The sequence below is a fragment of the Cricetulus griseus genome, chromosome 2 (genome assembly GCF_003668045.3).
Source record: "Cricetulus griseus strain 17A/GY chromosome 2, alternate assembly CriGri-PICRH-1.0, whole genome shotgun sequence".
Taxonomy (NCBI): Eukaryota; Metazoa; Chordata; class Mammalia; order Rodentia; family Cricetidae; genus Cricetulus; species Cricetulus griseus.
In genome coordinates this window covers 437,131,707-437,147,196 of record NC_048595.1, presented here as the reverse complement: position 1 = coordinate 437,147,196, position 15,490 = coordinate 437,131,707, and the positions used below count along the sequence as shown (strand labels likewise).

The 15,490-nt window shown below is 44.3% G+C and overlaps 1 protein-coding gene across 2 annotated transcripts in view; it reads left to right on the top strand.

The window, feature by feature from the left end:
- Nucleotides 1-1,332: 1,332 nt before the first annotated feature.
- Nucleotides 1,333-15,490, top strand: part of LOC100750728 (nuclear body protein SP140) — a 36,065-nt gene continuing 21,907 nt past the window's right edge. Inside the window, exons 1-4 of one of the 2 annotated variants that reach the window (XM_027397425.2) lie at nt 1,333-1,555; nt 1,722-1,841; nt 9,480-9,642; nt 10,759-10,927. In XM_027397425.2, the coding sequence (XP_027253226.1) occupies nt 1,810-1,841; nt 9,480-9,642; nt 10,759-10,927 (364 nt within the window). In that variant the 5' untranslated portion in view covers nt 1,333-1,555; nt 1,722-1,809. The remainder of the gene's footprint in view (nt 1,556-1,721; nt 1,842-9,479; nt 9,643-10,758; nt 10,928-15,490) is intronic. The other variant, XM_027397423.2, reaches the window with a different exon arrangement.

Sequence of the window (15,490 nt, the reverse complement as noted above, 5' to 3'; positions counted from 1 at the left end):
CTGTATGTCTGCAGCACCCACCATGTAGGCACACTGTAGGTCACTGGAGATGGCCTTGTGTCCTCACTGGAGTCCTGGAATCTGCCTAATTCACATGAGGTTTCCTCCTTGGAGAAGTCAGAAGGGGCCAAAGGGACAGAAGTCTCTGCTCTCTCTGTTTGCACTTAGCCTATAGTGCACCTGTGATGAGTGGAGTGCTGGGATTCACAGTCCATGTTCCACAAAAACATCGCTGCTCCGTCTGAGACTGGAACTGTGCCCACACCCTGGATCTCATTCACCCTGTCTTTGACTCCATGCTCTGCCTGTGTTTCCCATCCTTCTGACTCTATTTCCTTTATTTGCTTTGCTCCTGTTTCTTTACCTTTTAACTTCATGCTAGTTGTCTAGTTTATAGAACGAGGGTGTAAGTGAAGAAGTGGTATATAATAAGTGTACTTGTCCTCTGTATATTGTCTTTGACAAATAATCTCAGCTCCAAATTTCTCCCCATCCTACAGAAGACTGCTGTTCTAACTGACCTGGGGGTGCCCAGCCCCTGTGTATACATTCACAGCACGACCCCTACACCAAACGCTCAGAGGACATCGCCAAAGAAGGGGTGGAAGGATTGTAAGAGTCAGAGGACCAGGACTCCAGGACTTCTGCTGTGTCTTCTAATTATGACAGGGAAGCTACCGATGAGATCTCAACAACATGGTCTCCTAAACAAGACCTATATATTGACAATCCCAGTTGTCAGGTCAGTGTGGATTGGAGTGGGTTATCTCACCAGGCTCCACCCCTAGATGGAGAACTATAGCAGTTAAGGGCTGCTAGAAGAGGGAAGAGGGAGGGAGGATCAGTCTTCTCCAGAGCCGAGCCCCCTCACACGCTCTCGAAAACTAAGAGGTCCGTCCTAAACACATATCCATATAAGCAACACTAAGGGGACTCGGAAGACTGTGTGTGTGTGTGTGTGTGTGTGTGTGTGTGTGTGTGTGTGTGTGTGTGTGTGTGTGCAAAACAATAATTAGAAAGGGTCCTGGATTTGAGAGGGGAAACAGGGAATACAAGAGATAGAGGTGAGAGAGGGTGGGGTCGAAATGATATGTATGAAATTCTCAAAAAAATTTTTCTTTTAGAGAAGTCTGTTCTTGGGACCTCGGTGAAATCACTGAAGCCCTTTTGTTGCCTAGCTGTGAAGGACACACTTGTTCAACCTGTTCTGCCTGGATTCTCTGCACTTGCCCTTGGTTGGAGGAGGCAGAGGAGAGTTTTTTCTTGCATCTGGTTATATTCAGAAGCTCCAAGCACTTCAGGAGGCCACACCTTCCGACTTTTCTTAGTCTGGGCCTCAACTCTCAGGTCCAACTCCTCAAGCTCTGGCTCATTAGGGTTCCGGGACAGCCACAAGTCTGAGAGACAGGGGACAGCCTACTCTCCCTTTGTCCTTCCAGGCACCACCCCAGCCACTTCCTTCCCATACTCGGCAGCCAATTCTCCTCAGAGGACTCTGAGCCCTTGGCTGAAACCGACTCTTCCACCTTTCCTTGGAGTGAATCAGGGTTCCCAGGTTTCTAGGGACTTGGGCTGCCTTTGCTCCTCTCCTCTGGGGCAGAGACTGGGTGGAGGCAGGAGCGGGGGAGGGGGCATGCACACGATATGAGGGGAGGGGGAACCGAATAGGGTGTGGATGCAGCCGCTGAGCGATTTCACTTTCTGTTTCCCTGTGTTTGGAGGGCCCTCAAGGAGTTCTCTCTGAGCTTCCCAGAGGTGGTGCACTCTGCTTTGAGCCAAGTTCAGGGCACCCTCGGGGCTGTGCAGAGGATGGCAGAAGAGGACAGTAGATCGAGCAGCTGGTAAGTACTTTCCCCTCTCCTTGTCCGTGTCTCTGCTAAGCTGCTAAAATCGATGTTTACATGTGTCACTAAAACCTCCCAGGCTGAGGCCATGGGACCATGGGTACTTGAGACAATGAGATCACAAGGAATTAAGAACCTGGATAAGCTGTTTTCACTGCCATAGGCTAGCTGTTGGAGTCCTGTGGTCACCCCAACTCACCTCACTTCATTCCCTTGCTTCTGTCACATAGCTGGGCTGACACTGTGTGGACTTCCTTGTCCTTGGGAGCCCCTGCTGGAGTGGCCTCTGATCCTTCCTCTCCCAGGTCTCCCTAATCCCCACTCTAAAAAACTGCTAAAGAAATCCATAACTAACCAATGGGCCAAGCTCCTGGAGTACAGTCGAAGTGAGGGAGGAGCTATAATATGAACAAAGGAGTCAAGATCATGCTGGGGAAACCCACAGAATCAGCTGACTGAGCTAGTGAGAGATCACTGACTCACGTCAAACGGGGAAACCTGCATAAGACTCAACTAGGCTCCCTTAATATAGGTGACAATGGTGTGACTGGGACAATATATGCGGTCACTGGCAGTGGGTCCAAAACCTAACACCACTAATGCACAAACTGACTTAGTGGAGCCCATTCTATATAGAGAGATACCTTGCCCAGCCTAGACACAGGGGTGAGGGGGTGGTGGAGAGGTGCCTTGGCCCTGCCTCAACTGGATGATGAGATAGACTTAGTAGACTTCCTATGGGAGGCCTTACCCTCTCCATGGAGCAGATGGGAGGGGGAGGAGGGGAGTGGAGGGTTTGGGAGAAAAGGAGGGAGGGGGAACTGGGATTGGAATGTAAAAAAAAATAATTAAAAAATGAACAAAAGCACTGCAAAAAAATCTATTTTTAGAAAATTAAAGTCCAAAATTATTTTCATTGCTGGGGGTGGGGCATATAATGAGATGGACTTGCAGATTCCCTGAGGGAAATCCCAAAAGCCTGAAGGTGTAAACTCTGAGTGAGTCACTTAATGTTTTCCTTCTTCCCACACCCCTTTGGTGTTTTGAGACAGGGTTTATCTGTGTAACTCTAGCCATCCTAGAACTCACTCTGTAGACCAGGCTGTCCTGGAACTCACAGAGTTTCCCCTGCCTCTGCCTCCCAAGTGCTGGTATTAAAGGCGTGCGCCACCACAGCCAGGCTTCACTTATATTTTGCTTGAAAAGAAACTGCTATTCTTTTGCCCAGGTCACTGCGTTAGATATTTTATGAATATCTCTAATGCAACTCTTTACCAGCAAAGGGGCTTTGAAGCCGTTTTGTGCCACTGAATGCCAACTCCTTCACCAGTGGTTACAAATGAAACGTATTTCCTTAAGCCTTCTGAGATGTCTTTGTCATTTTGTTTTGTTTTGTTTGTTTTTTGAGACAGGGTTTCTCTGTATTGCTTTGAAACCTGTCCTGGAACTTGATCTGTGGGCCAGGCTGTCCTCGAACTCACAGATTCTGCCTGTGCTGGGATTGAAGGTGTATGCCACCAACGCCTGGCCTTGCCTTTCATTGTTAGAATACATAATATCTCATTTTCAAAAACTACTTCGTGTGTAGCTTTTTGTTTTTCTTCTGTCCCATATCAGGTGACTTTTCTGACATGAGACAGAGATTTTGGATTTTACTTTAACAAGCATGCTTGGGTTTAGAGAAGCAGAGAGCCACACTCCAACTCCAAAAGCAGCTTTAATTTTTAATTGGACTGGGACCACAAAAGACCATTTGCATTATATGTTTGTAGAGAAAAGCAGAAACAAACATTTGGGAAGGTTTATGAAGGGTTATCCTGTTGGAGATGTGATGTATCAATAGGCCAATGTACTCTTTTTTCTTGGAACTTTTTTTTTTTGGATGATTCGTCCCTTTCCTTCATGTCTCATTTGTCTACTGGTCTTCAGATTCCTTAGCTGAGTACCTTTGTTGTCCAGAAAATACAAAAAATGAAGTCTTTCCCCAACCCTAATTTTTGGGAGGTTCCCTGTTGGCAAGTTATGTCTGATCAAATGAAAAGCATTAGTTTAGACTGAACAGCCTTGCTGTTTGATGAGCTGTCAGCTCTTCTAATTGAGAGGTCTCTCTTATTCAAATCTAATCATTATCAATTTTGATGGTATACATAGGTTTTTTTGTTTTTTTTTTCTCCTGTGGAAACAAAAGCAAAACCCCTTCTCCAGCTTAACACATATCCGGGTTTCCATTCTGAGGTCAGCACATTTTAAAGTATACATGTAGGGAGACACCCTAGCCCCGCCCAATAGTCCTGGGACAGGTAGCAGGTGGACCCGGGACTCGCCCATAAGGGCATGGTGAAGGAAAGCCGGGGTGGACGTAAGGGAGCTTCTTAAGGGGCTGCACATGGGGACCCTGGCCCCTTTTTGTTCTGGCCGAGCTGGCTGGGTTCTATAACCTAGCTCTGGCCTGTGTTTTACCTTGGTGTCTTCTGGAATAAAGAGACCTTAATCCTACATATACAGGCTGATTTAGTTCTGTAGTTTTGTTTTGTTTTGTTTTTTTCTATCATCCAGTGTCTCTCTACAGCTGTCATTCCTCTGTCATTAGCATTTAGAAAATTCAAAGTTAACAAATCATTATTCAATCTATTTCTGTGATCTTTATTGCCCTTTCCTGTTTATTTAGCATATCCTTTAGAGTTCAATTTGATCCGCCTATAACTGCCTGTCCTGTAGGATTGTGTGGTATACCTGTAATATGCTTTATATGTAATAAGCAAAAATACTGTTTCATTTTACTAGAGACATATGCTGGAGCACTGTCAGTCTTAATTTGTACAGGTATACCCATGATGGCCATAATTTCTAGCAAATGTGTAATTACCAAATCAGCCTTTTCAGAACTCAAAGCAGTTGTCCATTGAAATCCTGAATAGGTATCAATGCTGTGGTGTACATATTTTAATTTCCAAATTCTATATAATGAAGCACGTCAATCTGCCAGATTTTCTTCCTTTGAGTTACTTCCTGCTGGTGGTAGAGTTTGGATGTATAAAGAACAAGAAAGACATTCCTTGGCTTGTTGCCAAGTAATGGAAAAAATCTTTTTTCAAAACCTTTGCTATTGACATAGTGGTTTGGTTTTTTTTTTTTGTTTTGTTTTTTGCTTTTTTGTTTGTTTGTTTATTTTTCGAGACAGGGTTTCTCTGTGTAGCTTTGGAGCCTATCCTGGCACTCTCTCTGGAGACCAGGCTGGCCTCGAACTCACAGAGATCCACCTGCCTCTGCCTCCCGAGCACTGGGATTAAAGGCATGTGCCACCAACGCCCGGCTCATCTCCTAATAATCTTTGAAAGTCATTAGGAGTCTGTAATTGATCTCTCCTAATTTGCACCTTTGGGGGTCTAATTTTTTGAGACTTATTTTATATCCTTATTTTATATCCTAAAATCTCCTTTTTGTATTTTTTCAGGAGCAATTTGTAATCCCCAACAAGGCAAAATTTTCTTCACTTCTTCAAACATTCTTTTTAAAGTATCTACATTTGAATCAGCTAGTAAGATGTCATCCATATAATAGTAAACTATAGATTGAGAAAGCTGCTTATGTACTATTTCCAATGGCTGTTGTACAAAATATTGGCACAGGTGGGGCTACTTAGCATTCCCTGTTGGAGACTCTTCCATTGATATCTCTTAACAGGCTGAGAATCATTATAAGTAGGCACCATGAAGGCAGGTTTTGCTGTGTCTTTTTCTTGTAAAGGTATAGTAAAGAAAAAAAAATCTTTTAAATCAAAAACTATAAGAGGGCATCCTTTAGGTAATAGAGAAGACAAAGGAATTCCAGACTGCAGAGAGTCCATTGGCTGAATCACCTTATTAATATCTCTTAGATCTGTTACTGTTCTCCATTTTCCAGATTTCTTTTTAATAACAAATGCAGGAGAATTCCAAGGGCTGGTTGATTCTTCAATATGAACTGCTCCTGTACCAGTTATTCTAAGGCCTGCAGTTTCTCTGTTGTTAAAAGCCATTGCTCAACCCATACAGGTTTGTCTGTCAACCATTTTAAAGGTAGGGCTCTTGGTGCCTTTGAAAGATCAGCAGCTGTTTGCCCTGTTCTTGTACAACCTTCTAATATTTTTCCCAGAAACATTCGTTAAACTATGGTCTGTTTCTGAGATATTAATCTGAGCATTCCATTGCTATAACAAACCACACCCCCATAAGTTCATTGCTATGTTAGCCACATATGGCCTTAATTTTCTTCTAGGTCCTTCTGGACCTATACATTTGGCCCATCTTGTGCTCTGTCTTACCTGAGCTAACTTTCAAATCCCTAAAAGCTGAACATTTACATCCTGAAGAGCCCAATTTGAATGCCAAGAGTCTAGTGCAATTATTGTGACAACTGCACCTGTGTCTACAAGACCTTCAATGACAATACCATTTATTCGTGGTTTTAGCTTTGGTCCTTCTTTATGTATGGAAGTTTTCCAAAATATTTGCTTTATGGTTTCTCCTGAAATTTTGTTCTCTCTTCTGTAACTTTTCTCTCATCCAGAATTGGGTGATTGGGAATTGGGAATTCCCAATATTGGGAATTTTCAGTTTTGTTCAGTTTTATTGGGGGGGTTGGTTTTCTGAGACAGGGTTTCTCTGTAGCTTTGGAGGCTGTCCTGGAACTCATTCAGTAGACCAGGCTGGCCTCAAACTCACAGAGATCCACCTGTCTCTGCCTCCTAAGTGCTGGGATTAAAGGTGTGTACAACCACTGCTTGGCTAGCAGTATGTCTTTTGTTTTGTTTGTTTGTTTTATAATAGGCATTGCTCTAGGAAGTTGTTTCCTCCACAATAACAGGAAACAACTGAACTGAATTTAGCATGGAGGCCTGCATGCAAGAGGTCCCTCAAAGTGTTTTCTAATAGCAAAGGGTTACCTTGACTGTCTCTTGTTGATCTACATTCATTAGCCCATTGCCACACCTTCTGCATAATCCAGAAGAGAGGGGTGTTCTGTTTGGATTATGCTTAGAAAAAACTTTGTTTCTAGGAATACCTGTTTACAATCCCTTTTCAAATGACCTTGCTTAGCACAATTGAAACACTTGACTTGATAATTTTTCTTCACCTTTGGAAATCACCTCTCCTATCCAAGTATCATCATGGTCATGAGATTCAATATTGATTGTACTCAGATCCATTCTTCCAAGGGTTCTGATCTTGCCTTTAATGGCCTAATTATGTTTTTTTTTTTTTTTGCACTGCATTTTCAAAAGCCAGAGATTCAATTATGATTTGCCTAGCTTCTGAATTTGGTATTATTCTATTTACTGCTGAAGTCAATCTTTGTAAGAAGTTCATGAAGGTTTCTTGTGTATAACTTTAGTAAATGATTCAATTTTCTTTCCTACTTCTTCAATTCTGTCCTATGCACTCAAAGCTGCTGTGTGGCATAAAGCCAGAATGTGGTTATCATATAGAGACTGCCTTTGTACATCAGCATAATCTCCCCCTGCAGGAGTTGGTCTTAGGAGATTTCCATACCTCTAGCCATACTTCATTGCTCAATGGTCTTAGCCTCATCTTTCCACCAGGTCCTCCATTGTAATTGAGGACCAGGCTCCAAGACTACTGTAACCAAGTCTCTCTAGTCTTGAGGGATAGTTCTATTACAAGTTGGTCATGAGTTTAACATCTGCTTCACAAAAGGCGAATGCATGCCATATGAGACTATCACTTCCTTGAATCTCCTTAAATCGAACATTTCCAAAGGAGTCCATTCAGTTCTTGCACAGCCTTGGGATAGCTATCATTTGGCAGTTGTTCCTATAAGGTGACTGAATAAATTAAAGTTGGTTGTTTGAAAACCTTAGGCTGTTCCTGTCAACCCTTATAATGCAACCCTGAGATTGGTTATCCTTTAAATTCTCTGTCTGGGTCTGAATATCTCTATGATCTGTTTTAATAAGTTTTTCTAAAACTTGAATCTTAGCACTCATATTAACCATCTTTTTTATCGATAAAACAAAAATGGTAAAACTGATGTTTATAATTGACATTATGTAAATCCCATCCAAATTAGTTACTCTCTCACTTCATTGTTCCATTTTCAAACTCTCCAGTGTATTATCATAGAGAGACTTAACTCCCTCCATTGTAATAGTGCTTCCCATTTTTTAATGTGGGGAAAAAACTCTATTTTACAAATCCCTACTTGTCTCACCAAATCTACCCATGATGAGGATTCAGATGACTGGAAATGTGAAACTTACTAATACTATGTAGAACAGTAGAAGCCTGAGCAGGTGTCAAAGCAGCTACCTAGTTTGGCGGCAGCCAGAGGAGGGGGTCCAGGGAAAGCCCACAACCCACTGGGACAAAAGAAGCCAGGAGCCAGCCATCTGCGGGGGAACTTGACAAAGCAGCTAACTCCTCCAGCGGCGTTTGATGCACAAATGCCTATGGAGTTTGCTGCAGAGAGGCTGCAACAGAAAAAAAATCCCAAACTCACTTACAGGCTTAAGGAAAAATAGAGAGAAGAACCTAACCAGCAAGGCAGGAGCCCTGTGCAGCCTGTGCAGGTGGCTACAAAGCCACAGTCAAGCGGCGTTTTCATGAATTCGTGCCCCAAAAGTTGGATGCCAGATGTAAGACAAATTCTAATTGGTTTTATCTGGTCGTTGGTGGCGCATGCCTTTAATTCCAGCACTCAGGAGGCAGAAGCAGGCAGATCTCTGTGAGTTCGAGGCCAGCCTGGTCTCCAGAGGGAGTGCCAGGATAGGCGCCAGAGCTACACAGAGAAACCCTGTCTCAAAAAACCAAAAAAAAAAAAAAAAAAAAAAAAAATTCTAATTGGCCTTAATAATAAAAACCCAGGGCTGGAGAGATGGCTCAGCAGTTAAGAGCAAGGACTGTTCTTCCAGAGGTCCTGAGTTCAATTCCTGGCAACCACATGGTGGCTTACAACCACCTCGAATGAGATCTGGTGCCCTCTGCTGGCATGTAGGCAGAACACTGAATACATAATAAATAAATAAAATCTTAAAAAAAAATAAAAATAAAAACCCAGAGTCAGATAATAGAGAGTGAAAGCTGAAAGATCAGAAAAGCAGAGCAGCCAGCCCCTAGAGTTCTTACCTCAACGAAATCCTCAGGCCAAAAGAGGCTGAGCTACTGTCTCTGCTTCCTTATATTCCTGTCTCCACACAGCCATATCACTTCCTGTGTGTCTGTACAGACTTCCAGACCTCTATGGTCAACTAGTGACTGGCTCTGCCCTCTGATCTTCAGTCGAGTTTTATTTGTTAGAGTAAGAACAAGATATCACTACAGCACACAATTATGGAAGCTGGAAAGAAATCAGCAGAGTGCTCGCACAGTTAATTGAGTGGTTTTGTTTTAGAGATTGGGTGGTTGGTTAGAACAGCTGAACCCATTCAACACGTTCAGTGCTCTGCCAAGATCCCTGGTCTCTCCTATTACACCCTCAAAAATCCCATAAATAAAAATTCTATTTCTGTCTCCCCAGGAACACACTTACTTTACACACACTGGCTCTACATAGACCATCCCTCGTGCCAGCAATTATCCAGCCATTGGTAGCCTCTTGTAAGCTAGTTTATGCTTCTACATGGAATCTATCCCTTAGGTCAACCACTGAGGATGAGAGGGAAGAGGGGTCAGATGACTATAGGCCCAAGTTCAAGCTCTTCAAAGAAAATAAGGTGGAAATCGCAAGCGCCATCACAAAGCCATTTCCTTTCCTTATGAGTCTTCGAGACCGTGGATTCCTCTCTGAGCAGAAGTTCCAGGTGAGTGAGGAGAATGACCTCAGCCCTGAGAGTAAGCCTGCCCCATGCTGTATTACACTGAACCTCTGGATGCAGCCAACAGGCTGAAGGGCCTCCAGGGAGGAGGGACCTTCCCTTCTTGGAAGTCAGAGGTGACAGGAGAAGCGGGCATCACAGGGAATGTTCGCATCCATCGCTGCTGGAACCAAGGCTGAGAGGTTCATGGTGACAGAGGGTGGATAGGGAGGGGAAAGATCTAAAGGGCGGAGCACCCCAGGTTAACTTGTGCAGTGCAATATCAGAAGCTAGAATGAGAGTGGACACGTCCAAGCAGGACTTCCTGACAAAGCCTTCTTATTCCAAATCCCAGAGCCTGAGGGTTTTGAAAGTCAAAGGAAGCCGAGCAGTGTGGAGCAGGCCTTCAATCCCAGCACTAAGGGAGGCAGAGGCAGGCTGATCTCTGTGAGTTTGAGATCAGACTGGTCCACAGAGTGAATTCCAGGACAGCCAGGGCTATGCAGAGAAACTCTATCTCAAAACACAAAAAGAAAGAAAGGAAGGAAAGAAGGAAGGAAGGAAGGAAAAACAGAAAGCCACAGGCAGTTGGGTCACGTGAGGCTAGAACTGGAAGTCATGCTTGCTTCTCTCCTAAATGTTCCTTGTTCCTCAGGCACCACTGAGACCCTAGAATGTAGTAAAGGTGGGTGATGGGGTCCCCTGGGGATAATGAAGACAAGCCTTCTCTTCTTTGTGCATTGTCTTTTACCTGTGGCCAGGATGCTCACTTGGTTGCCTTGAGCCCTGATGACCATGTCAGTCTCTGAGGAGTTACTGTCTGGTCCCCAGACAGCCTCTCATGGCCTGTTAGGGCCACTGTAGAGCATCTTGGCCTGGCTCTTACAGACACATCATTAGATTATTCTTTAGAATACTCTTTCCTGTCAACTGTGTGTCAGCATCAGAGATGCTCTCGGATAAGCATGGATCTGTCATTATGGAGAGGACATGCAAGATGTCACCCGATATGTGCAAAACTCAGACACTTCACAAGCAATCAAATGGTGCTTGAACTGGTCTAAGCCTCTCTTATAACCCATAAATCCATTGTGACATAATTCTTCATTCAATATTTTTAAGATTTCTAAAAAACAATGCAAGAACCTGGATGCAGTGAGAAATGTGGTGTATGACATCCTCTGTGACCTGCAGAAGGACTTTAGCCTGCCGCTTCTGGAAGTGATCTTTAGCCCAACGCATCTGAAGGCCTACCCAGACTTACAGGAGACTCGAAAAATCTTCCAAGATGGTAACTATAGCTCTCACATGTTTCAGGAACTCAAGATCCATTTTGTTCATGTATCCAATCATCTAGTCATTCATTTTTCATTGATAGTTGACATACACTTTACTGAAGGACTGTGACATACTAAGCACAGAAGGATTACTAAGCTAAGAAACTGTACCTGGCCCATGTGGTCAGGAATTTACACATAAGCCAAGTAATCCAGAGATAATTGCCCAACCAGGAACTGATTTTTGTGCTATAAAACATAAGGCTTTACTTTGTTTTCTGGGAAGGGAAAAAAACGCGGATGTTGAGCTTTTCTAGGAAGGAGGAAGTTCTCACATACTTGCAGAGATATCCAATGATTTTATATAGAAAGAGAATTATAGATATAGATAGATAGATAGATAGATATAGATGTGTGTGTGTTCCTTGTGTTAAAAAATGTACCCATTCAGTAGAGTCCTTGATTAACTTTCTTCTCCAATAAGTGGAGAAATCATGAAGGAAGCCCAACACAAATGACTCCCAAGATGTACTTGAAGGGCTTCGGACCAGTAGGGCCTGGGAAGGGGACAGTCCCCCACAGGGTATTCTGAGCTTCTCCTTTCTCCATTGTTACTTCCTTCACCATGACTGCCCCTTGGTTATATACTGAGGTCTTGGGTGGAAACTATTACCACCAGAAAGCTCAAGACACTCCATAGAAAAGAAGTGTCTGAATGAGTCACTGATTTCAAGCAAGTGACATTACAGGGGTCATCAAACAAAAGTAGACCATGAATGTGCTAAGACAAGAACAAGCCTTTAGGAGAGACAGAGAGACTATCATGATTAGGTGAGGCACTTTGGGGAAGGGATGAGGGCCTGTGTCTGTGTCACACCTAGTCAGGGGCTGCTGGCTCAGACCGATTATACAGAGACAGGTGCGGGCAAACATTTCAGGACCTCTGAATGACGTCTGTGTTCACTTAATCTGGCAGTTCCTTTTTTTGGAATGATCGAAACCTCAAAGTTTTAGGGCTTTGTCAAAGAAAGCAATGTTCCTAGAGAATGGGCTGCAATGACAACTACTAGTGGAGACATTAGAGACTTTCTCCCTTATTTTATAGAGCTACTTGACAAATGTATTGAAAGACCCCCGAAGAGGCACTTTCGTAGAGGGAGACCCACACACCCAGGAATCAGCGAGGCCACGAACTGGATGCAAAAAACAAGAGGCTTTATTGGAGACGCGGGTACCCGGGGCGACTTAGCTTTTGTGTGGCTAAGCGCCCCGAGCCAAGGGAAAAGGGGTCCTTATATAGGAAAAAGGCGCAAGCTAGGAGCAGGGATTCTATTGGATAATTCTAATGAGGCATTATACAGAGCTATTCCCATTGGTCAATGTATATGAGGCGCTATACAGGGTTATTCAAATGAGGCAAAGTACAGAGTTATTCAAATGAGGTGAAACACAGAGTCTTTCAAATGAGGCGAAATACAGAATCATTTCTATTGGATGGTTCAAATAAGACACAGAGCCATTCCAGATCAGCATATTCTCAAGGTCTGGTGTCTGGTACAACAGACTCAATTCCCCCTCCCTCCGCGTCCAGATGGCTGACCTTGGGGGCGGAGACCTTGGGACGGAGTGTTTCTCATCGGGCGGGGCTCAGGGGCAGGGCTCCAGGCCGGCTCCCTTGGTGTTCGTTCTCGTGCCGGCCCACCTGGTGCTCGCCCTCGTGCCGGCCCACCTGGTGCTCGTTGCTCGGCCCCAGCCTACCTGGTGCTCGTTCTCGGGCCTGCCCATCTGGTGCTCGTTGCTCGGCCCCAGCCCCGAGGCTCGGTGCCAGGCGGGGCGGGCCGGGGGCGCGAGCCCTGCCGGGGTGAAGGCTTGGGAGGCTCCGGCAGCTTCGGGGCAGGGGGCTCAGGGGCATTTCGAGCGGGTCTTTCATTCCCCCATTTCTCTTGTAACTGAATGGAATCTTCCATTCAGAGGTCTCTGGTTAGGTCTTTCTCTAAGCTTGGCCATGCTGCCTCTAACTATTCCTGTATGGTCTGTTATAGGACTACCTCAGAGAGTGATGTTAAGGATTTCTCGAGTGCATTGACTGACTCTTTTAGGACCTGGATATCTGTGTGCATGGCTTGCTGTAGAAGTTTGAAATGATTAATTCCCTATGCCGGCTGCTATGCCCCCCACTGTTATCCCTCCTAATAATAGGGCCACGGTAAAGGATATTGGCTCCCTCTTATATCGGGTTGATTTCCCTAATACGCTGTAAAGGAAATAAGGAGAGGCATAGAGGTGGTACCGGTGGAGCCCTTTTGCCACCCTCTGGTTACCTGAATCTTGTCCCATGAGGATGAAGGCTTCCAGTGAGCATCCCCTGTCGTTTCGCATCCCCATGCAAGGGAGTTCTCCTTTTGACTTAGCATTCTAACCAGGGAAAATGGACGGCGAAATTTCTTTCCAAACTGCTTCCTGCTGACTTTGGGACGAAGTTAGGGACCCCAGAAGGTTGAAATGCTAGTCAAAAGCAAAAAGGAATTTAGGCAATGGGGAATCCATCAGGGGCTTCTGGTTAGCAGACACTGTTGCAGAGATAGGGGGTGTCCACATCAGCAGACTGGTTCATATCCATAGCAAGTCCAGGGCTCGCAGTCTACTTAGAACAGCCTGTAGTCCGCAACTGATATTCAGATGTCTGTCAGAAGCAGAAACCTGTTTAAGACATATTTAAACTGGGAACAGAGGTTAAAACTTATTTATTGAAGCCCACAGTGCAGAAAAAGCAGATATCTGGATATCTGTTCAAACAGCAAGAACATATTTATAACTTTGAGTCCTAGCAAGAACTACAGATTTGGGCTATAAGCATGTACATTTCTCCTCTGTCCAGAGAACCGGGTATGGATTGGACAGAGGTGCCTTTGGCCTGATGAAAAGCCCTTTAAGTTTGTACTTAGATGACAACCAAAATAAACTTAAAAACCTTGAGCTTGTGCCTGAACAGTAGATAGTCATTATTTTATCAGCTAACATACTGACTAGTCTATAGTGGATCTGACTGTCTGATGCTGTCAAGCTGACAACCAGTAATATTTCAGAGATCTGAGAAGGGTATATTTTATCCGAATCTACTAAAAAGGACAGAAGCCAGTTAGAAGCAGGTCCATATACAGTTAGCCAAACCCAAGTTTCTCCATTACCGTTGGAGGCAGCTGTCTCAAAGAACAACAATCTTCGCCAGGCCTATACTGTGAGAGGTTTTATTTTCTCTCTGTGGAAGAGGGACATGGAAAAGACTGACCTTGTTTTGTCTAGGCAAAGGGGTACAATCAATTTTCCAGCGTCCAGCAGTTTTGTCCACGGTCTCGGCCAGGTTCTGGCAGGCGGCAGGTTTTATATCTGAGCATCTCGCTCACTGGTCCAGGTGCGGGAACCGAGGTGCCTCGTAATCTTCGGGTCATTGTCAGGATCTGGCAGTCTGTCTGACATTAAAAACTTTAAAGATAACAATTTGAATGCCATATTCTGAAGATCTCTGAAGCATTAGAGGTCTGTTTGTCTGTTTTAATTACTTGCCTTAAGCACACATTAAGTATCTACAGGTGGCTAGGTAAGGTCTTATTTCTATAATTAGCACCTGCTCTAGAGAGGTACAGGTGATGCAAGGCCAGGGCAGGCACATCTAAGTGCCAGGATTCCTTAAACAGTAGCTTAACTTCTTAGGCAGGGTTTTTCTGTGACTTGTAACAACCTTTTCTCTGACCTTTGACAACTTTCCTCTGACCTTCTATAACTTGCTTTAACCCTCTGTAACTTTCTGTGACCTCCAACAACTTGCTTTAACCCTCTGTAACTTTTACCGCTTGCTTTAACTCTTTATCCTACCTTTTAGTTCATTTCTCTGACTCTCTTAGACATTCTTAGACAAGTTTCCTTTTTCCTTTCCCTCTTTATTATTTAAGTCTCCTACATTTTTTTTTCATTTCTCAGTTAACATCAAAATTTTATCAAAGTCCTTTTTACAGTTCTTAATAACTTTAAGGCCGTTTAGATGTCCGGATCAGGCCAGATAAGTTTATACGCTCGAGCTGAGGAACAAAGAGTAATTCATTTGCGTTTATGCACATCAATTACAAAACAAAGGCCAAACAACACAGAACACAGAACAGGTTTTCGCAGCGCGGTTTCAACAGAGAGTCGAAAGAATTGAGAAGGGGGTGGGGTCGAAGAAGGGGGCCCTCCTTCTTCGCCCCCAGTAAAGATTGCAAATCCCTCAAGCCGAGGGCCTTCTCCAAAGAGACTGGGAAGATGTCCAGTCATAGATCTAAGTTCAAAGTACAAATCCCTCATCCCGAGGGCTTCCCAAGTTCAAAATACAAATCCCTCATCCTGAGGGCTTCAAACGCTACCAGGACGTCTCCTGGAGCCGCGGTCGGGAGTCCGAGCTCGTCAGCTCCTCTCGGATCCGCCAAATACAAATGTATACAGCTGTATACTACAAACGCAAGCGCAATTCACAAAACGGATTCAGACAGACAGACAAGACAAAACAGCGGATCCGCACAACACTTACCTCTCAGACGTGGGTC